The 24,510-nt window shown below is 38.0% G+C and overlaps 2 protein-coding genes across 2 annotated transcripts in view; both read right to left on the bottom strand.

Annotated features, from left to right (window-relative positions):
• Window positions 1–854, bottom strand: part of LOC101845690 (carnitine O-palmitoyltransferase 2, mitochondrial) — a 21,577-nt gene extending 20,723 nt beyond the window's left edge. Inside the window, exon 1 of the mRNA XM_005097788.3 lies at window positions 461–854. Coding sequence (XP_005097845.1) covers window positions 461–523 — 63 coding nt within the window. The 5' untranslated portion in view covers window positions 524–854. The remainder of the gene's footprint in view (window positions 1–460) is intronic.
• Window positions 855–4,156: 3,302 nt separating this feature from the next.
• LOC101852623 (copine-8) overlaps window positions 4,157–24,510 on the bottom strand; it is a gene marked incomplete in the record, with an annotated part of 28,709 nt that continues 8,355 nt past the window's right edge. The window contains 12 exon segments of the mRNA XM_013082225.2: window positions 4,157–9,706; window positions 10,127–10,200; window positions 11,542–11,599; window positions 12,583–12,685; window positions 15,079–15,206; window positions 15,776–15,848; window positions 16,456–16,608; window positions 17,713–17,774; window positions 19,385–19,426; window positions 21,100–21,169; window positions 22,802–22,843; window positions 23,409–23,513. Coding sequence (XP_012937679.1) covers window positions 9,446–9,706; window positions 10,127–10,200; window positions 11,542–11,599; window positions 12,583–12,685; window positions 15,079–15,206; window positions 15,776–15,848; window positions 16,456–16,608; window positions 17,713–17,774; window positions 19,385–19,426; window positions 21,100–21,169; window positions 22,802–22,843; window positions 23,409–23,513 — 1,171 coding nt within the window.

Genomic DNA, 24,510 nt, shown 5'->3' with positions numbered 1-24,510 from the left:
GAGAGAGAGAGAGAGAGAGAGAGAGAGAGAGAGAGAGAGGGTTCAGAGAGAGAGAGAGATCTATATCATTTTACAGATCTAGATTAGATCTAAACATCATTTGTTTTATTTATTTAGGCTACTTTATAGGCTAATAAACCCAAAGCCTTCTAATAGGCTTTTATAACATATAATGTAAAGCTTGAAAAGGCAGGCCACAACATAATAATCAGACTAAATCCTAAGCTATGAAAATGCAAATTCATGTTTCTGATTTGTATATATTGATAATTCGAAATAAGCAGCATAAATGTCTTTGATCTGCTGCAATGAATACATTTTGGGCCAGCTGGCCTGTGTCTGGATCCGTCGATGTAGATCTATGTTCATGCAGACAGTTTTGCAGGCTAATCTCCATAAAAATGCTATCTTGTAGATTAGCCTGCATAGATCTTTGCATGACATGAATGACACCACTCACATTTGCAGCTCCAACACATGATGGCAGTTTTGGCGATGTCTGTAAGTAAATCCTGGGAAACATCTTTCCGAGACACGTCAAACTCAGTGTCAGGATCTTTTGATACGATTGCCAACGACCGATCCCCACTCTAAAATTCTAAAATGTTTTTTCTCGGTCACTCAGACAATCCGAAATGTGCATTTACAGTTACAGAACAAGTAACTCAGACCAAAGTCAGGCAACTACGAGAACAAACTAAGCAATATCTAGATCTAGATCTAGTAGATATGATGTGACCGGTACGCAGGCTGCTATCACTATTACTGCACTGGACTTTGACCGAGAGGGGCAACGAACACAACGAGCAAAGCACAGCAGTGAAAACAATAACAAAACAACTCAGTGGAGAAACCGGCCCACTCTCCTTTGTACAAAGCTATTTAAGGCTACCAATGAACTTATCCAGAGAAGAGTTGGCATAGTATCGAGCTTTCGCATTATACTGCCAGGAAAACATAATTATAATGGTCAGTTTGCCCCGTAAATTACTTCATATTTCCGCTTCTGCAGCCCCAAAACAAGACTCTCTTCCTCTCTCTCTCTCTCTCTCTCTCTGTCTGTCTGTCTGTCTGTCTGTCTCTCTCTCTCTCTCTCTTGGTCTACCTGTCTATCTCTCAGTATGTCTATCTATATCTCTTTCTCGGTCTATCTATCTAAATCTCTTTTGTTCTCTCTCTCTCACCTTTGTTCTCTCTGTCTCTCTCTCCTTCTCTGTCTCTTCTCTCAACCTCTCTAGTGGACTCTATAGCTATTTTCTCCCCCCCCCCCCCTCTCTCTCTCATAAACACACACACTCTCTCTCTCTCACACACACACACACACACACACACACACACACACACACAAATGCACACACATAAACAGTTGTTTAGGCTTAAAAGACAGGCTTCGAAAACCCTTGATTCCAGTTGGCAAAAACGGACAGATGTCTTCTTTTTAATTCCGGTTAAAAAAAACGTTTCAAATAAAAACAAACGATAGGACCAAATCCTGCAGAGGATGAACAAAAGTCTAGAAAGAAAGAAAAGAAAAAAAAAGAACTTAATTAAAAGGGTATTTTTGTTTTTCTGTTAAAGCAATGTCCACTCAAAAGAGATTGTGAGCTTTTAAAGCTTCATTTCAAGGCACTCTGCATGGTCTGAACTGGAGAAGGAAGGCAGATTGGACACATGGATTCAAATTTGCATTCATATAAGGATCAAGACAAAAAAAACAACTGTGTCCTGCAAATTTCATCCTTGAATAAAGATAATATTATGGTTCTAAGGCTGAAGTTTATAATTTTTTTTATCAATAGGCCTGTTCATATCAAGATTTAAAAAATAAAAAATAAATCCTAAGTGGTACATGTACCATAAATTATGGAACAAGGTTTAGATGTTTTGTATTGTATTCCCAATAGCTTTTCAAATAGTGAAGAAGGCATTATGAGGTATGATCTATATGCATGAGAAGTCGAATTGAGGCAAAAGTCCTGGAAAATGATGCATTCCAGAATCAATCAATCTCAGTATATTGTTTTGTGAGGAGCTCAGCAGAGCACGGAGAAGTTACAGTGTAAGACGGTGCTTGTGAATTTGGCTGGCTTTCTTACTAAATTGGAGTGGCATCGGTAGCCTAGTGGTTAGGCTACCAGACTCGTAATCGTGAGATTGCGGGTTCGGGGTTCCGAGCCTCAGCTCAGTCCAATGTTGTGTCCTTGGGAAAGGCACTTGACACGAATTTCTCACTTGACTCGGTCCTTTCGGAGATGAACGTTAAACTGAGAAATCCCGCCTTAAATAACCTAACAGTGAATATAGGGGTGTTGTTGTTTTATCGATCGAGTTATAGGGGCGTTAAACCTATACCATTTCACCAATTTTTACTATATTGTGAAACATGCAGTACAACAGCGAAGAAAAAAAAATGAAAAGAGGCCCTAAGAATAGATATATTGTTACCAAGCCATTTTGTAGACCATTTTATTTAGGAAATATGAACAAGCGTATACACAATACACATATTAGACAATAGCTATGCACTGGAAACATAACATATGCTTGTTTTTATATAAAATGTAAAAGGAAACAATTAAAATGCTGTGTCACACATGCTTTACAAGTCACGAAACCAATGAACGTACAATGCAGATGTAAAGCATGCGGTCTTTAAAAATGATTTACAAACAATCAAAATGTATGTACGTAAGACCTTTATGAAAACATTGTACCGGTAATTTGAATGCTCACTGAATAAAATTCACGACAGGACAAAATGAAACTGCATTTGACTTTGCTCTGAACAATCAATGTCATACTTCATGCAAGTTGAAATAGAAATCCTGAATATAATAATATATAAATCTACACCTGTGACGCTTGAAAACCTTAGTCTGAGAACAATGCATGGTCCAGTGTTAGGGGAAGCATGATCACCCAGTCCCAGACACTAAAAGACACTTCTACGGCAAGAGAAATGCATCTATCATTTCTCACAAACTGGCTGCAGCTTTATTCAGATCAAAGAAAAGCCTAAGAAAACTTCTTTGCACTTCGTAAAATCACTGTGCAGGATTACACCCCTATTGACACAGTTTAGGTTCTCTAGGAGGCAGGCTGCTTTAGGACAGCATGCTGGACTGAGTGGGATACTATATCCCAGCGGAAAGATGGAGATACTTGATAAAATAGACTTCTCCATATGAAAATCGGACTCCCATCTTTTGTGTGCAATGGCAACAGAGCCTAAACATTATTCCATAGACGCTGGTCTGGGAAACATTCCCATATTTTTAAGCAACATGCAAAAATACATTAAGTTAGCTTTCTACAAATAACAAAGAAAGCTTGAATGGTATAACTGTAACTAGTTTTGAGACACAAGCTCCCCATACTACTAATACTAACTAAATGTATGGAGTGATTACAGGTACAGGTCTCATCATTTTCTTTCTACTTACATCATGTCATTTGTTTTTCTCATTGCTTTTTTCAATCAGTCTTGTTCCCCACTTAGACTAGATATTTTATATCTAAAGATAATGCAAGATTTTTTTTATATGTACGGTACCAGGGTACATTATTATAATCATTATAGTTGTGATATATAAAATGTCAGCTCACCATGGCATCTGGCAGTTACTGGTTTCACTCCTGCTCTTTGATGTTGGATGTTGAAATTGTTGTGAGTATGAAGGCTTCACTCTCCAAGCTTACTTTAACAAATGTTTAGAAATCACTTATCCATTTAGAGAGACTCAGATTACTAGGTTCATTGAACCATTTCTCATTAGAGTCATTTCCAACATTTTTAGACAAACACTCCCATAAGGCACCCAAAACAGTGACAAAATCAGTCTCACACATTAGAACAAAGCAACCAGACAGCCTGTAAGTCGCTTCAAATTCAGAAACCTGACAATCTCTACCTATTCTAAGTTCAAACATCAAAATGGTGATCAATATTTCACTTAACCGTGCAAATGTGATTATGAATGACCATACAAGGCTATTGTCATTTCTGTGGAGGAAGACAGTTCTCTCAAGAATGTTTATTCGTATGTTCAAAGGTTGAACTGTGGCATCAACTGTACGCATCTCTCTCTCTCCCTCCCTCCCCCCCCTCCCTCCCTCCCTCCCTCCCTCCGCCCCTCTCTCTCTCTCTCTCTCTCTCTCCATTCACTCTCTTTCTCTCTCTTTCCATTCACTCTCTTTCTCTCTCTTTCTATTCACTCTTTCACTCCTTCTTTTTCTCTTCCTCCAGTTCCCCAATGCTGCTTCTCATCAATCCTACTCTGTTTATTTCTTATCTAAAAATTCCTCCTCTGCTGTCATTTTTTTTTCCTTCAACCTTTCCAATGTCCTCCTTTTTATAATATTATATATCTTTTCTTTTCAATGATCTTGCCATTACACTGACAAGAATCAGTTACATTTACTGGTATCAAATCATTCATTTACCCACAGCGCTCTCATGAATCACTTCATGAATCACTCAAAGATATACAATAAGTCTCTTCACTCCACATCAGCAATGAAAAATGCAAACAAGAATGTTGGGATTACAACAGTAATGACAATAAAAACATTATCACAGAAATTCACCGAAAGGTTAAAAAAAAGCCACTGCCTGGTCTCTGGGTACATCTAAAGGAGGTGCATAGACCTATTTCATTAGAGTGATAAATGTTAGTGAGGTCAGTAAAACATCAATTATAAAAACAAACACACTGACAATTTCATGAACAGTATTTTGAAGTACAAAATATCCCTAGATTCGGACCGATGCCAAATCATAAAACTAAAAAAATCTAATGATCTTATTGCTAATTATTTAAGGACTTCTCACCTATTTGAGAATACAAATGAATTATTGCAGGCTGAGATTTTATAGCCTAAAAAATTATGGCTTAATAAGTTAATAAGTCCTGAATCATAACAAACACGCTCAAAATAGATGTCCATATGGATTTCCATCGTATCATTAAATAAACCTTACCCAAATCTACCACTACCATAGTATTAGTACGACTAGTTTTAAATTTGTTTGAATTCGCAATATAAGATCACATTTGACTAGTTTCCGAGAAGAAAAACATTGTCTGTCACATGAAAAATAATAGCTTCAAATCTTTTTGTTCATCCTGTAAAGTATTTTTCTTGCAACAGTTATGATATTTGTTAATAAGTTATTTCATTTTTCAACCACAGTAAAACCCTGACAACAGGAATTTCCCGGGACCAAAGAATTTCTTAATGTTCAGCATATTTCGTATAAAGTGGAAATAATATATATGATGTAATAATAAAGAGGGAAAAAGCCCTGCAGATTTGAAATCCTTTCACAATATCAGGAATTTCTTGATAAAAGGGCTTTGAGTATAAGCAAAGTCTACTGATTATGCACTAATCTTGGCATGTATTACATACAGTTTATTGTGTACAGTATAAGATCCCATCCCCATATTTCTTCAAGCTAAAAAGTGGAAAATACGTCTTCTGCAACTGCTGTACGAGAGCATCGGGCTAGTTTCTCAGCTATGTGCAGACGATTTGGTACCTTGATGACAAAAACACCTTGTGCATTGATATAAAGTACCTATTAACTTAATTAACTGACATACAAAACTAAAAGAAACATAACTGGCATTTTTAAAGTTGTTCACTGATGGCAAAATGTTTGACATGAGGCAAAGACACTACTAAAAAACAGCAAAGAATATGGTGTGGATAAAAATAATTTTGAAGCTCAACCTTATTATACACCTTGAAGGATTGCAGTGTGACAAACACATTGCGTACATATAAAATGGGAACTGGTCCCAGTTACAACAATATTCTCTTAGTAGACCACCACATAACTACCTTCATGAATACATTGTGCATAATTCAGATAGAAAAAAGGAAAAAAAAAGAGGCCTTAAAAACTTGAAGACAATGCTTTGAAACACAGGAGGGTGGGGGCTGTGGACAACACACAAGAAACTTGATATTTGAAAGTATTAAATCGTTAACAATTATGACAAGAGGATGAAAAAGAAAAAAATTCTCAAGACATATTTAATATTTTTGCTTTTACTGTTTAGTACAAAAATAAGAATACGACCCTGAAGGAACAAAACACAAACTGTGATTGTGACTGCGATTTACCGAAGGAAAGTCTGCATCGTGTTGCAAAAAGTAAAAGACTTAACAGATTAAGTTTGTGAATCTGACTAATAATGGCTGAGAATAGCACCTAATATCTGCAGATCCAGTAAATGTTAAAGACCACAAATATTTTGCTTTTTTTAATAAGATGACAATATTTACAAAAACTGAGCAACTTGTAGACGTCAAGTATCAACATGAAATATAAAAAACAACCGATGGATTAAATCAGAAGCAGAGGTGAATATTTTGACATCACAGGATTATTGAAGCGAACAGACAATAGTTCACAGTAAAAAATTGGTAAATATACAAAAACATACAGCAAAACAAACTTACAAAAACTGACAACTTTCAAAATAAGCTCTATATTTCACTTGAGCTGACAGTTAGAAGAGTGAACAGGTGTGTGACGGTGTTCATGTACTCTTCAGCAGAATAAAAGAAGAAAAGGAGCATTGGAAGCGATGGGTGTGGGGATTTTTGTGCCAGTACAAACTCCACCCTGTTCGGTCAATAAAAAAAAAAGTTTTGTCAACCAAACAGCTGGAAGCCGAGCAAGATAAACCCTTAAATAAATAAACCACAGACCTTAGGATACAGGATAAAGATAATATGGGAAATTACCTATAACAGAATAAGATTCATAGAACTCTGCGTTCAGAGTGATCTGAAAATTGGGACTGCAAAGTTCAACCGCTGAAATATAAATGCACAAAACTTTGTGGATATCCAAAGACAGTCATGCTGAAACATAGGGATAGACCATGCTCCTGTTAGGCTAAGATAGAGATTAAACTTCCTGCATAACATAAGAGTTTACAGAGGAGCAGATATACAGTGACCACCACCTTGCATTGCCAAAAGACCCAAGATCAAATTGAAACAACAAAAGACAAAACAAATAATTTCAAAGCACCTAAACGTAGAAAAGCTGAAAAAAAAAAACGAAGAGGTCAAAGAATCCTTCCAGCTGAAACTTTCAAACTGATACAATACTACTGCTACTCCTGGAAGATGAAGTGGATTGGTGAGGTGGGCCAAAATGAAACTGACAATGGACAATGCTGGAAAAGTGATACTGATTCGGTTTAAGTCAAGAGTTTTACAGCACTTGAAACACAAATAGGTCATATAAGTGTCGAGGAATAGAGCTGCTACAAGAGGGTAACAGAAAAAAAAAAGAGATAAGGACGATAGGAAAGAAGCAGCAAACCATACTAGAGCATCTGCCATCCATCCACTAAATGTTTTGAGAGAGAGAAGAATGAATTAAGGATGACACTTAAAAGCTCATAGAAGAACACAAAAAGACCCACCCCCAAAAAGCAGACCTAACCAACGGACAATGCAATAGACTTTGACCATAAATTAACAGGGACAGAGACGTCACAATGCAACAAAAGAGCATTTGTTTTTTGGAAGAGTTTTACAGCACTTGCAACACAATAAGGTCATATAAATGCCAAAGATCAGATGTGTTACAAGAGAGTTAAAAAAGGAGGAGAGAAAAGGACCACAGATGTTTGATTGGAAAGAAGAAGTAAACCACACCAGAGCACCTGCCAACTGCCCATACATAAGAGCACAGCTAGAACTATAAACCTCCCTAGCAGAGGATACAGCCAAATGCAATGAAAAGAGAACACTTTACAATTTCACAAAGAAGATCACTGGACAGATAAATAAAAGAAGAAATTTACCATCAAATCAAAGACGGATGATAACATCACAAAGGATGAAAACAAACTTGCAGGATAAGCACAGCACTTCCACACTGTACTTAAACGGCCTGAATAATCAGGCTGCATCCTGGAAAACTGAAGGAAAGAGAGGCATAGGGTGACCAAAGATGAACCAGATTTATAGCAGCCATTGAAGAAAGTGATACGGACCTGAAAATAACACTAAAAACTATCATCAAGAATGAGGTGGAAAAAGCATTTTTTTGTAAAAGAAAAACAATAAGGAAACTATACTAGACGATATAAGCGCTGAAATATACTGAAATGCATTGAAAAACTACTGATAGGTAAAGCCTTACAAGCCTCCTACAAGCTCAACGAAATTGGGAAAATAAGAAACTCGTTTCCCAGCTGAAGCTGAAATTATAAAACTAAAATGTTCTGTGGGTAATTCTATATGGTTCTGATTCATGACACCTGAAGAATGAACAGGAAAGGCCACCGGACTCCTTTATTAACAACAAGTGCCTCCGCAAGATCCTCAACATCAGACGGAAAGACTTCACACTACAAATGTGTATGTTAGAGGAGAGGAAGATCACAGAATTTCCCATCCGGTTGCATTCTGGAAAATTAAAGGGAAGAGAGGCAGAGATGAACTGGACACAGACAATGATGAAAAACCTGAAGTTTATAGACAAGAAGTAGAGTGATGTCCCCATTCAGATTGCAGACAGATCTTACTAATAATCAATGATTGCCTCATGCATCTCAAGATGTGGGAGTCTCTAAGTCTAAGTAAAACCTCCTAGCAACAGTGAGTTCAGAATAAGAAACAAAAGTATATAGAAAGAGCAAACTCTTACAAGGATATTTCCTTTACAGAGTACAAAATATGTAGAGGTAAATAAAACACAGTTTTATAAAAATTAGAATGACATTAAGTTAACAGAATTAATCAGTAATTTACACAACACCCCTGATATTCAGATTCAGATTATAAAAATATTTACATACCAAAAGCGACCATGAATTCAGATACAATGTTACATAGGATTAGGAGCACACACAATTTTTTACAACTTCCTACTTGCAAGAGAAGAAATAGAGAAAAACTGACTTTTACCATCTTTTTATCTCAGAAGCAGCCTTGGCAAGGTTTGACTTGGATCACACCAATATGCTTTGACTCAATGACCCAACAGCCATTACTCTATAACTGTACAACAGTTACAGTCTGTAACATTCTTATACAAATTCTTATCTAAAATTATTGCTACCCAAGCTTTTGCAGGAGCAAAATGAAATAGAGCTATCAAACCCTTGTGTAGCAAAAAGTGCGAATGAAAACTGGAGGAAAGACAAATCCTGATAATATCAATGATACAAAAAGTCGAGGATTCACACAGACAATACCAGAATTTTCCATAAATTCAAAGCTTGAGTAGCAGCAACTTTTTCAAGCTTTCAACAAAAACTAACGCGTAAAACTCATCTAAATTATGAATACCTGTTTAACTATGACCCTTGCCCAGTAGATTACAGAGACGAAAAAGAGTTTCAATGCTTTAGGTTCCCCCACTGTAAAGATCTCAAGAGCACACATACATTGGAAATTTTAGCAATCTTTACATTTGGTAAGGGGGAGGCCGCTCCATGGGTGCTCCGGGCCGTGGGAAGGCTGGAGCAGCTGCGGGTGCACCTTGAGGGGCTGGAGCCGGGGCTAGGGCTGCATTCTGATTGGCTGCTGGAGGCCTGGCCTTGATGTTGTAGCGCTTCATGTAGGACAAGACCTGGTCGGGTACTTCAGCCAAAACCTCCTTGGCCAAGAATGCTTGGGACACATGCATGCTGCCTCCACCGCTCAAGAAATTGCGAAACGGCACAAACTGATTTAAAAAGAGGGGTGGAGAGGGGGGTAAATCATTTTCGTGCTCATTTAATATTGCATTTGAAAAGAAATCACTGAAATACAAAAAGAAAAGCTCATCCAAAATATTTTCAGTCATTGAACTTGAAAACTTTATATACATCATTAGAATTTACATGTGAACAAATTAACAAAATTTCATTTGATTACCTTTTTCAGCCACTTCCCACATAACATTTCATATGAGCAAATACATAAATTAGGTCCAACAAGACACATAGTGTCTCTCAGATTATAAAAACAGAAAAAAAAACCCCTCTGTATTCACTGATGACAATATATATTTTACAAATATTTTTTTAAAATAACTTTAATCTTCTATAGAATTTAGAATTTTACATAGAGAACAAATTGAAATAGAATTTATAATCACAAATACCTGAACAATATCCCTCTCAGCATATTTTCCATTGGCACTTAACCTTTGATCATCTCCATCTAAGATGTCCATAGCTGTGTGACAAAGAACACAATACGGTATACAACAAAACAATTTCCAAAATAAATTACATGTTAAATAGCTAGACAAGATGGCAACTAAATAGTAATCTGGGAGCACCAATGTGATCATTACAGCAATGGGTGTACCTCTAAATTGACTCTTTTCAGGAACAAATGCAAAAGCACGTAGGCTGGCATGCTTCAAGATTTTCCTTAATAAGTTCCTGTCATATTGATGAATGACACTCTTCTTACTAAAAGAACTATTTGATTTAGGTCTTTAGTTTCTTCGTCTCATTGCACCCCTGCTAGAGCTCTATATGTAACTGACTATAAGTTCTTCATCTCACTGTGCAGTCGATTTTTATGTACCTGATTGTTTTATCCAAAGAGAATGTACATCATTCCTTGCTTAACAGGCAGCCGCGAGCCGATTTTTAAGGTACTCTACATATTTATACCAACAAAAGTGGCTTCAGTTTTAGGTAGGAATTGATTTAGAAAAATTGCTCAAACAGCGACCTGGAGGGCTTACTCTTTTCAATTATAGAACTGCCAGCCAAGGGACTTTTAACATGTGGCACTTCCACACTGAACATCCAAAATTTTTCATCCTTAACCAAGAAGTGAGTAATTGATCCCACCTACCTTATAATCAAGGGGCTTAAAAAAAAATGACCAAAAAAACACCTGACGCTGACTGGGAACAAACTCCAGACCTCTGAGTTGACAAGCAAACACCGGTGAGCTACTGAGCCCCCAAATCTTTCATTTCAAAACAATTTTTTAAAATTTGTAATTGCAAAAACACAAATGTTTGGTTTTCCAGTGCAAAATCATAACTTCACACATTCACTCTCAACCTTAATGCATATTATAATATTTCAAGTTTAGTTTTAGTAGAGGTTTTATGGCGCTCGCAACTGCATAAGGTCATATGACCGCTAGAAGATTAGAGATGTTACAAGAGTGTAACAAACATAAAAAAGAAGAAGGGGAGATAAGGATGATAGATTTTTCATAGGAAAGAAGAAGCAAACAACACCAGAGCACCCGCTAACCACCCACTAATATTTCAAAGCAGAAACAAAATCAGAACTATTCTATTACCAGATCTACAAAAACACTAAGGATTAGCTATGTCATTTCTCCGCGCCTAAAAGTCTTAATAGTTATGCAAAAAACAACAGTTCAACAAACATATTCTGACAATATAGCTTACCATAATTAAACAAACATAACAGACATAATGCTTTGACAGCACATTGTACAACATTTTTGTCCCTAATTCTGTCTTCCCTTTCTCTCTGTTGATTCACAGATTTCATATATTTGACGAGAGCCACAATTTACCTGTGAAGTCTGCGTCACCTACACCCACAATGATGATAGACAAGGGCAGTGTAGAAGCCTGAAACAGAGCAGAAAATGAAATTAAAAAACTGATATTAGAAGCTAAAACATAAAAAGCCAAAAATTCAACGTTAGCAAATGTCAATATCAAATCAAGGAGAAGTAAAGAAAAAGAGAAGAGATCAAAGAAAAATAACATTTAAGTTGCAAGAATATAATTAATAAACAAAGATAAATAATTTAAAAATAAATACACTTTATTCATCCGCAAGAACAAATTTGGATTACAAAGGCAAACATACATTCATAAATACACAATTATTTAACACACAAATATACACACAAAGAATACCATATACACAATATTACACCAATACAGAACAATTTTTTTAAAATGCCTAACACACCTAACAATAATTAATACTTACCCTGATGTCTCAACACCATTGATGTTTGCCGATGTTTTAAATCTTACTTATCCAACAAAAAAAATAACTCTTTACCCAAATCAAACAACCAAACAAAACAAAAGCTTTGAGAAAAATGGAAAGAGAATAAGTAGATGAAAAACTGAAGTGAGGAAGTTTTACATGAATCCAAAGCTAAGGGAAAGGCAGACTGAAAAAATTAACGCAAAATTAACGCTTGCATTCATAAAGTAAATGTCATCAACTTAGGCAGACAGAAAAAATTAACGCTTGCATTCATTAAGTAAATGTCATCAACTTATGGCTCTGGTTTATCTTTGTTCTATCTGAACATCACGGCATACATGAAAACGTTTTAGATACATTCAAACCTAATTTCCACATTTTGCTAGAAGGAAAACCAAAGCACAATAAGGTCGTATATGTGCCAAAGATTAGAGGGGTTACAAGAGCATGACAAACACAAAAAAGGAGGAGAGATAAGGATGACCACTGTTTGATAGGAAAGATGGAGCAAACCACATCAGAGCACATGGTAAATGAGTAGTTGAGGAAAAAAAACACTAATGGAAAAACAGACATTAGTAGGAATGTAACATCTGTGAGAACTTACGCTGACAATGGCCGATTTGGTCTGAGGCATGTCTGTGATGATTCCGTCAGTTATGATGAGTAGCACGAAGAACTCACTGCCGTCCCTCACTGCTGCAGCAAACCTGGGGCATAAAACATGGGAGTTAATGTTAATGTACTTGAAAAAAGGCACTTTACACTAATTTTTCCTCACTGCACCCAGGTAGAAAATCGCCCAAGCTGAGATCATATCTCCACAAAATTGCGCCAGCGGACAACCCAGATCCATCCTGTCGAGCCTGCAAGGAGGAGGATGAAACTATGGACCATGTGTTCCTGAGATGCCCCGCCAGCTATCGTACCAGAACCCGTCTGCTGGGACACTTCAGTAACCCACTTTCAGCACTTTTTAAGGACCCCCGGGAAAGTGCTGAGTTCCTGCGTGCTGTCGGCATCGCTGACCGTTTATGAAGCCATAGCGCCAGAAGAGATAGAGAGAGAGAGAGGTAGGAATTGGTATCTGGCTATAAATAAAAAAAGAAAGATCTTGTCAATTTGAAAGTGTTTGTACATTTAATTGGCTGCTTGCACTGTATACTTCCGGGGAAGCCAAAAATATTTCTGAGTGTTTCAGGGTCTGCTGAGGTAATAGTATAGATCACAAAGCACAAAGAGCTTGCTGTTACGGGGAACATTAGCTATACAAATGCTTTTCTTAACATTATTATTATTAATGTTTAAAGAACAATATGGTAGTCACAAATTAACAGTGCAGGTGGTTGGAAGGCGCCACTAGTAGGTCCTATTTCTTTATTTTCCCACAGTTGCTTCTGTCTGCCTGTCTTACCTTTTCCCAGCACTAAATGACCAGTATTGCGTCAATGTGTTTTTCTTTTCTTTACTCCAACAAACAAATGAATGTACAGAAATAGCCCTTCAATTGGGGTCTGCAAAAATGCAATGTGCTTAAAAATTCTGTTCCTTTCAACAGACTGCTGCAGTCCAAGTTTCTTAATGCTTTCGACTTCATGTGAGGATTTTCATGCAATTTTTGTTTTTTATATTGAAAGGAGGACACCGCAAACCACAATACAGGACTCATAAGATACAACAAAAGAACGAAGACTTTGCCTTTTAGAACAAAAAGTACAAGTAACCCTCTAATTAAATAATGTTACAGTCACTGTAATAGTGTAGTTTTTTGAGTCTGCTCTAACCACCAATTGTCCAAGACAATCGCCTGTAGACATCCACTCCCCCCCCCCCCTTACCTTTGCTTTTTTTTTCGATCATAATGACAGTACAGTCCAAGAGAACGACCTGTCTGAGATGACCATTTCCTCTACGACAACAGGTGGTTGTCTTCAAAAGGTTTGACTGTATTTCTAAGTAGCCATACAGAGTGTCCAAAAAAACATGAATAATAAAGGAGTAGTATGAATCAGAACAGAAAAAAAAACAACCAAACTGCAAACACTATTTATAGATATCTTTATCATTCACCCCCACCTTGACGTACCAATGCCAGACAAGGACCTTGACTAAAAGTCTGGAATGTAAGACAACCACCTGCGAGATGAGATGTCTATGGAGAGCTGACGACAAAAGATTGGACATGATCAGAAACAACAGGACCAGAGAAATTATGGGAACAACACCTGTTCTCCAATACATTCAGAGGCAAACAATCAGTTGATGTGGACATTTTGACACATATGGCACCTCAGCAGCTTGCCAGTAAAGCGTACTAAAAAAAAATATATCAGGGTACAAGGCAAGAGGAAGACCAAGGAAGACCTAGATCGAGGGTGCAAAGGATATCCTGTAAACCCACAACATCCCACCCAGCCAGGCCATCCAGCTTGCTAAAGACAGAAAGTTCTTTCTCCCTGACGCCATACAGGTACAAGAGGAAGGATGAAATAAAGTAGGCAAAGAAAACACTATAGACATTAGATATTTCCGTTGTTTGACATCCATAGAAAAAGCAATTTTGCAGCAGTGGAAAGGTGCTTTCACAACCATCTACTGACCACACAAATTTTCCCTGTGTATTAAATCATCATTGCCTTTCTCACCCTGCACCAGGGTATAGGCCACGGACAAACACCCTCCACTTTTCTCTACCCTGAGCTAGCCTCTTGATGTCATTTCATGTCTTCCCACTTTTCTGTACATTGATTTCTGTGATTCTTCTCCAGGTTCCACGAGGTCTTCCCCTTGATCTCTTGCCCTGTGGGTTTCAATCCAAACTTTCATTGTTCCTGCTGATACAGAAGCTCCTCCGTCTCCCAAGATCGAAAAATAAAAAGCTGTGTTTGTCCGTGTTTCTGTAACTTACTGTTTTTTACTGGGTTGGGTAGTTGGCCCTCCGCAAACTGGCACTTTTCAGGCGATCAGATCTATGCACATTTAGTCGCCTCTTACGACACGCAGTATCACGGTAGGTGTATTCTTAGCTCCCCCATAGTAAAACTATGGGGTCCCCCACCAGCAGGGGTGATGTGTATTAAAGGTCACATAATATGAACATTACCTGGCCACGTGGTTGATAACTGGGGCAAAATTTGTGGGACCATACAGCTGCACACAGTTCAGAGAGTGATAATATGCTGCCAATATTCCGTCTATACCAGCGCAGTAAGGATTCTGAGGTTGGAAATTCTAGAAGAAAAATGGAGAGAAAAAAACCCATAAATGAGAAAGCCTGACTGTACAAGTCAGCAGATAGTTTGTCAATATGAGTTAAATGACTAAATAAATAACTGGAATATAGTCATTACTCACAAAACAACGGTCATGTTCAATGAACGTTGAATTAGAGTGGAAAAGGCATAGTATATACACTTGTTATAAAAAATAAGTTAAATATCTCCATGAACATGAATTTTACAATGATCCTCTCTTTACATATCTATCATCCTGATCTCTTGTAACACCTCTAATCTTCGGCATTTATGTGGCCTTATTGTGTTGCAAGTGCCGTAAAACTCTTACAAAATCTGAACAAAAAAGATTTTTCCAATAAGACCTCATTCACTATTAACAGATTGAAATACAACATATTATGCAGTCAAAGTTATATAAGTATCGTAACGAAGATTAGAGGTGTTACAAGAGAGTAACAAACACCAAAAAAAATGAGGAGAGAACCATAGATGTTTGATAGGAAAGAAGAAACAAACCACATTAGAGCACCTGCAAAAACCACCCATGCTTCACAATTTACTTACCAAGGCAAACTCATGAGACACTGAGCCATCTGGCATTCTCGCTCCAAAGCCCAGTGCTGGGAACATTTTGTCACTGTTGAGCCAGAGGCAAACAAGACAGGAGTCAGAATATTAAACAAAAAGTTATTTTATAACCAAAAATTTATTTTAGTGTACACCATGATCAGTAGATGCAACAAATAAGCAAACCAATCTTAAAATAAGGCTTAAAAAATGCTGGTCTAATCATCTAGGGGAAAAAAAACAACAAAAACTCTTGAACTGTATTTTATTTTTTAAGGGTGGTGGGGCAGAGGTGAAAATTTAGCCACCATGCACAGAAGAAAAAAGTGGCTTCACTGTTTAGAAGCAAGCACAGTAAGATTGATACTCCACATCATAGAACTGGGACCAGATTAGGGAGAAAGAAAAACCTATTAAAACTCTTGCCATGAACTACAAAAGCAGGGCCTTCATCTGCTAAAATCTATTGCCATAATGCATCACCTTGATAATGCTTTGGTGAGGACAAACAGAAACATGACTTCTTCATAGACAAGGGGCACAATGTGCTAGTGAGAAGGAAAGGGCTTTTACATAGAAACAAATTGCACCTGTGAGTGGAAAAACATACAACCAAATGCCTGTACGTTCTAACAGGGGAAAGCAAGAGAAAAAGAGAAAATTATATCCAGTCCCACCTGTCATAATCTTGGATGATTTCTCCCACTGCTGAAAGGGCCGCAGCATACTGGTTGAGCTGATAAGGATTGTAATAGTGCAAAGATGTTGGATTCTGAGGGTTCCCATTTGATGCTGTGAAGTCTATTGCCACGGTGAAATTCATCTGCATTCTGAAGAAAAAAACCACGGAATTAAGACAGGTCACTGTATAATTTAAAAGGGCATCAGACACCATGAACGAGAGTTGAACAAATTTTGTTTTCCTGATTGAAACACCACAGATTTCTGCTTGATACGACTTTCCAATATTTCAAATTCTCAAAATGACTTTTCCAATTGATCTATTGGTCTATCACACTACTAGAAAAGCACAGTCCTTTGGAATTTATTTGCGAAGAGGGATTTAATTTTACACGGAAAAAAGTCAAATCAGTTTTAATCAAATAAGCCAGCAAAAAATTCCATCCTATCTCTGGTTCCCTCCGGCAAATATAAAACAAATAGCTCATTCATCAAATGTGAGACAGATTGGGAAAACCATGTACAGAATACAAGCTACAGTTTGATACCTATAAAATATCTTCTTTTGTGGGTTAATCCACATTGCTTCTATTGCTTTCCCTCGTTGCTTTTTCTGAAAATACATATGATAATAAATGTATATTTAACACTTTGCAGTCACACAGCCAGCTGTACAAAATACCCCATCTGATCACCCAGCCAGGTGAGCTTCTGCGCCAGGTGACAGGAACGGATAATTTTCACTGGCGCTTTATTGCGCAAACTGACTGCAAAGTGTTAAATTATTTTTATTTCTGTAGCAGTTTCTAGATGTACATAGTTTTTGAGCTGGAAATGAATATTAATTACAAACTGTTTATGAGCTCCTCTTCAAAATCCACCACCATGTTTGGTACACTTTGAAAGCTTTTTTTTCCCCTTCCTTTAAAGCGAGAATTGTGCTTCCTTTACTACAAGTATAATTATTCCCCAAATATGTTCAAGAAAATGACGATCCCATTAAACCTGTATTTCTCAGATTTGCACTTCCAATGGTTCCTAACTTACACTGAACATAACTTTGTCAAATGGTGAGGTGTAATGAAAAAGAAATTTGGTAAGGTCTGCATGAAAATAAATAAAAGCTTTTTATAAGGCACCCACATTTTGCAATGTCTAAAAAAGATTGAGCGTCTGGGTTTTTTCCCCACCATACAATTTCCCCGAGCAATATTGGCAAAAACAAATTACTTTTTCAACCACAATGCACTTACCCTCCCTTGATGAAGTCAAGGAACGACTGCTGTTGTTCAATCTGGCAGCTCAAAACTTGTACCTGATAATAAATACAAATAAAAAGTTGCAAACTGTGCAGATTAGATGAACCAATCACACTTAGACACACATACACTCCCACTCACACACACAATATTTAAATAACTAAAAATGTTGCAAAAATCCACATTTTCAAACAATTAGTTATTAACCCCTTCGTTGCCTTATGACGTACCTAGGTATGTCATGACATCACGGAAGTTGACAAAATTTGCCACTCCTGGTTATCTGTATGACATTACATGTACGGCACGCTAATAACCTGGCTCTAATTCTTCTGTACAGAGTTTTTGGTTTTTTGTGGTTTTTTTAGTAGAGGGTTTTACGGCGCTCGCAACTGCATAAGGTCATATGAGTGCCAAGGGGTGGGTTTTAACAGAGAAGTCTCTACAGGGAATCAGACTTACTCTGCTCACCTCTCTAGCTTCAACAGCACAAAGTCTGCTTCCCCTATCAAGGCACCCCAGAAGTAGCAGGTCACAAGGGAGCGACAAACATACAAAAGAAGTAGAGGAGAATGACAATAGTAAGGATTAGGAAAGAAAAAGCAGCAGTTCCCTGTTGTAGATCAGGCACAGTTATGAGCGTGACATGATGAATCAGCCCATTTACAATTCTATTGTGCATGAACAAGAAATGCCCCCCTCCCCCCCTTTGGGAATGGCCTAAAGCCACTACAGTCAGTGGCACTGCCCCGGGGGGAGTACAGAGTTTTAGCAACAAGCACTGCATGGAATCGTATTCAGGAAGAAAAAAAACGCACATATCAGTACTAAATTTGCTGGTACTACTTTACTGTTAGGCTAGCATGCGATCAAAAAGCACAGAACTAGGACTGTAGGCGTCTGCGTGCTGTCGTAAGACAAAAACACCAAAATTACTTTAAAGAAGCAAAAAAATTCACTTTTTGACTTAGATTTGCAAGTCATTCAAATTTATGGAAAAGACGGGAGGAAATAAGGAATGAGAAAAGTGAGAAAAGTGACACAATGAAAAACCCGGGGTCGGAAATATGTCACAAGTTAGCTTGATCTAGACCACGCATCCATTAACACTGAGACACGGGACTGCTGTCCTGGGTAACGAGCTCAGGTGAAAGTCAGTGCTGACAGTAGGAACGCATACCTCCTGGCAACGAAAGGATTAACTTTTTTAACCCTTCTACCCCTGGGCCAACAAAGTATGAGCACCTGATTTTCTCTATGTCAACTGCTAGACCACACCATCCCTCAGGAGTGCATTTGTAGCATAGAAGAGTAAGTTTTTTCCTGATTATCTTCATAACACATCAATATTTTTTTTTAGAAAGCACAAAAAAATTCACTAGAGATTGTATTTAAGTAAAAAAAACATGAAAAGTGAACGTTGATAATTTATGCTGTTCCAACATTTATATGCCAATATTTTGAGTATGGCTCTCTTATGAAAAAAGTCAAACGAATATATTATAAAAGGACAAAATATTAAAACTACCGATACCACTGTATAAAGAGCAGTCGCTAGATCACGACTCGTAATTTTCAAGAGAGAATCAGAGAAGTTGTTGACAGTGCATAAAGTTTCATAAAGGTACAAGATTGATTAGTCTTCATAGACGTTTATGCATCTTACCTTTCCACTGCTCTTTTTCTTCCTTGATTTGGGATCAGTCAGCTGGAAATACAACAACCGATCAAGACTGATTATCTTAGAAACAGAGGGATGGTGCAAAAACAAATACAGTCTGACAATGGGAGCAGAAAGTAAAGACGAAAGCAGACGACAGAACATGGTTAAAGAGAAGCAAAGGAGGTGAAAGGAGAAAATTTTAGAAGAAAATTTTCCTTTGCAATCAGGTTTCGAACCCTGCACCTATTGTATGAGAGGCAAACACCGTAACCTCTAGACCACGAGAGCCCCCCTTTTGGTTTCAGTAAGAATTTTACTGAACGTGCAACACAACTAGGTCATATAAGTGCAGAAGATTAGAAATAATACAAGAGAGTAAAAAACAAAAAAAGGAGGAGGAGAGATTAGGACAACAGGTGTTTGACAGGAAAGAAGGAGCAAACCACACCAGAGTACCCGCCAATCACCCAGGCATGTTGCTTAACTTCACTAAATAGAAAATCCCTGTTCAAAAGAGGTGAAAGGTGAAGAAAAGTAGACATGAGAGCCATTCCCCCATCCACCTCCTGCCTTTCCCCTTTTCTTCTTGCGACTTTGAGGGTGAGGATTACATTGGGGAAATAACCAAAACACACAGCTTCAATGAACAACCTACTGTGAGATCGTATCTGACTTCTAAGCAATACTTTTCTGAGTAACATAAATGGAAATATTTTTTGTCCTTAAAAATACCACTGCTTGTGTTAGTTCAAGTATGTAACAGCAAGTGATATCCATGATTAATAACCATCTGCTTCTTTGTCTTTGAATCAGACTCCAACAAGCAATAGTAATTCCTGTTGCATTCTATATTTGGTATTGTTGTCATAATGGGGTAAGGACAGAGAAGCACTTTTAACACTGCAGACTGTTCAGTCTTTCAGAACGACCCGTTACAAATCCCAGTTATTTTATTTATTTATTTATTTTTTTGGGAAGTGTTTTACGGCGCTTGCAACTGCATAAGGTCATATGAGCGCGCGGGACACACCTAATATTTTCAGTTGGTAGGAAATTTTGAATTTTGCCTGGGTGGCGGCCGAAGCCTACTCTTATCGATTTTAGACCACCAAGGGATCTTTAACATGCGCAACTTGCACACGAACCCTCCGAGATTTTTCGCCCTTGTCCGAGAAGGCTTGGTGTAGATCTTTCCTACCAGAAGATCAGGGGTGTGGCAGAAAGACAGCAGTAAGAAGGAGCCAAGGAGTAACAGTAGAAAGGCTGCAGAAAGAGTCAGGAGCCCAGAGGAGGGGGCAAAGGAGGTGAGGGGGTGGGGGCAGAAAGAGGAGAAGAAAGCAGATGACAGAACATTGCTAGAGAGCAGGAAAGGAGGTGAAAGCAGACAATTTTAGAGAAGAAAATATTTTGGTCACTACTCGGATTCGAACCCGGTACCTTAGAATGAGAGGCCAACACCTTAACCTCTAGGCCACGAGAGCCCCAAATCCCAGTTAATGTCAGACAATAGCAACAATTGCAAATATAAAAGAGCCACTATTTTCATCGAATAAGTCCATGGCAAGCGTTCTAGTGAGGTCTTCCCTGTTCTTTCTTTTCAGTGAGAGTGTTATCCTCATCTGCTGCAGACAAAAAAGGAGTTGTTATCTACTAAATTGCCACACAAACAACTCAACATCAATAGCCATTTTCATGACGTTTGTTGGTTCATCCCTTACCTCAAAGACAGGACTCTGACTAGAGCTCAGCTCTCGCATGTTTGTAATGAATTCTCCAATGTACTCGTGACTGAAATGTAAACATGGGAAGTTTGACCATGGGTAAACAGAGGAAGTAACAACTCAAACTCTAATGAAGGTCTAGCTTATAAAGGACATATTTAAAATAATCACAGAGACAGAGTAGGCAAAACCACATGCATTCTGAGGGCAATACAATTTTAACTGCAAAAATATTCCAAATTATGAATCATTTCCTTGAATTCTTTCTTTGGGTAGAGACAAAGTTTGGCTTTGACCAAAAGTCTACTGTGATATAAATATTAACAAGGATAGAACACTTCGCTATCGCTCACAGGAAACCCGAGTTTGATTCAAAGGTGGGGAACATTTTAATTGAGTATCTCAGTCTTTCTCTTTCAGCTGTGATGTGTATCCCTCTCAGCCCAGGTTGGAACTGACAGACAGGGTCAAAGCCGACTTCCTACATCAGAAGATATTCGGAACTGCTTAATCTGACCTGCGACTTGGATACACTTGCCGATACCTGTTCTAAATTATCTAAATTGAGTCCATGAGAGCGTAAAAACACCTGTGTTATTTTTCAATACTATTTTCAGCGGTTCCTCCTTGAAGCCCAACCTATTTGCAGAGTCCACGGCAAAACGGGAATAGTCACAAACTAAAAAATCAAGAGGGTATCAATTTTGAACGCTTGTTGACTCATAACTGTATTTCTGTTCAACTGTTGGTTGATAATTAGATTTCCCATTCAATAAACATAACAATAAACCACCAATCAAACAAATATGAAGTTATGAGTCCACAAGCTTTTAAAATTGACACCCTCACAATTTCCAATTTGTGACTATGCCCGTTTTTCCCCATAGACTCCTCATTCGTTCTCTCTACTTCTTCTTTCTTCTTCTTGATCATATCACAGTAATCATACTTTAAGTACAGTATCCATCATATAATGTCTCATCCTGCTCAGTTATTCTGCTGGCCTGTACAACTTGTCCTGTGGTGTTAATGTGGTTGGCCACGTTTCCGGTCTCAGGGCCCTGTGTGTCCTGCACTGCTTGAGGACGTGTTCCACAGCTCTGTCCACTTCTCCACACTGGCATTTTGGTGATTGTATTCGCTTAACCCTTTGAGCACTAGCCATCTGTACACCAGTGGTGCGTAAAATTTCCTGTATGCCTAGCCACCATAACGGAGGTCAGCGGGACCCTATCCCCTAAACAGCCCACATCCGATAGGACCAAGCCAAATGGGAAAATTTGTGTGAAGTGCCTTTCCCAAAGATGTTGAACAGACCTGAGCCTTGAACCCCCAAACCCACAATCTCACGACCATGGGTCCGGTGGCCTAACCATCAGACAAAAGAAGCCAGCTTGCTGACATAACATTTCATCTCTTACCCTCTGTAAAGCGATAAATTGTATGACTTACTTGAATGACGTCAGTGGCCTACTCGTTAGGCTATCGGACCCATAATCGTGAGATTACGGGTTTGGGAGTTCGAGCCTCAGCTTGGTACGACGTTGCCTTTTTGGGAAAGGCACTATTCAAAAATTTCCATTTAGCTCGGCCCTTTCGGAGATGGGATTTAAACTCGGAGGTCCCACCTCTTAAATAACCTAATAGTGTTGATAGGGGCGTTAAACCTATACCATTTCACCATTTTTTTTTTACTTACTTGCCACTAGCATTCCAGTCATGACACTCTACTTTGATGGATCTGTGGGAAGACACAGGGAAATAATAAGAGAATCTGCACTAGAAATAGTTCTCCGCAACATCTGCCAGATTGTTTTAAAAATATGGATCAATGGAAAGACACAGGGAAATTATGTGCAAGTCAAAAGCCATAGCTACAGTGTATAACAGTTTTGATAAGACACAAGTTATAAAAGTTGCTGCAAACACCAGCATAAAATTCTCTTTAAAAAAAAAATCAAAACCAGAAGATCTACTCAGACCACTGTACTATTGTTATACTAAACTTATCTGACTGTCAAGGCTACACAAGACAATAAGGCTAAACCTTTAAGTTTCCTCCTAAAACCAAAACAAAAGTAAGCTCGAAGGGTACCATCTGTACTGTGAATGAGTCAGAAATAAACTATATTATAAGTGAGTGCATTAAAAAGAAAAAAAATTCACACATTCTACAAAGGAAACCAATTAGCCCAGACTCATCAAGTGCTCAGAGCTTATACTAGTATGGGATAGAGCTCTATATAAAAGCAATCTATGATAATTATTATCATTAATTAAAAAAAAAAGAAAAACTTTCCCCTCACCTGTCATAGTCTCCATTGCACAAGTTCCTCACTAAAATGACAAACGTCTTCCAGTTAGGGTTGAGAGTATTTTTTATCACTTCCGTTCTGTGCACCACAGTATAGCTATCAAAATGAAACATAAAGAAATATCATGCCACGACTTCATCATGAAGACTCTGGTAATTACATCTAACAGATCCTTTGAAAAAGGAAAGGGGTTTGGAATGGGATTGAAGATAAATATTCTCTTCTCTCCAACCCCCTTCCCGGTCCTTCTCCATCCAGCACCCTAGCTTTACATATCACATATGAAATGTAAAGGACACATATATACTAGACTACCCGATTAAAAATACACCTCTTACTTTACCTTTTTTCACTTACAATCACACGTGACAGCTGGTAAAATGCACCAACACACATGCACACACAAACATAAAACAAAAGAAAAGAACAATTTTTTTTTTTAAAGACACATACAAACAATATACAAAATCTATCCCCAGCAGTAAACATCAAAACTTCAATGCAATGCAAAACTGTACTACGAGTTATACAATTAACTCTCACAAACTTAAAACACTAATAAGGTATTTTTGTTAGGACCATACCACAAAAATTCTATCCATTTCAGTAAGCAAAGAGGCACACCATATGCTCAGTTGGTATCACGTTGGACTACGGAGTGAGTGGCCCTGGTTCGAATCCTCAAGGGAGCATTTTGAACTTGGGTTATTTTTAAGGCAAGGCTCTCCACATACTTGGGTTGGTTCTATCATAGATGGATTTTTAATTCCGAGGTTCCATCTCTTAAATAACCTGACGATGTTGAAAGGGTCCTTTAACCTAAACAGTGACCAAATGAGTTGTTGTTGTTGTTGTTGTTGTTGTTATCGATCCAGCGACATCTGGGCTCTCGCCCTTCTGTCCAATGCCATGTAGTGATAAGTGCAGGTTTGCTGCAGTTGCTGGACCAAATGAGTAAGCACATAGCTAACCCTTATAAAAACTTTTGTAACTGTTGCACCAATAATTATTTCAACTTTCTTTTTCAGGAATAACTTGTAACTGACATAAACTGAATCCCAAAACAACACCCTAGGAAGGACCGCAAGACCCC

Source organism: Aplysia californica, unplaced genomic scaffold, assembly GCF_000002075.1.
Source record: "Aplysia californica isolate F4 #8 unplaced genomic scaffold, AplCal3.0 scaffold00164, whole genome shotgun sequence".
NCBI classification, from domain to species: Eukaryota; Metazoa; Mollusca; class Gastropoda; order Aplysiida; family Aplysiidae; genus Aplysia; species Aplysia californica.
Note: the sequence above shows the minus strand (reverse complement) of the source record. Positions and strands in the feature narration are given on the sequence as shown.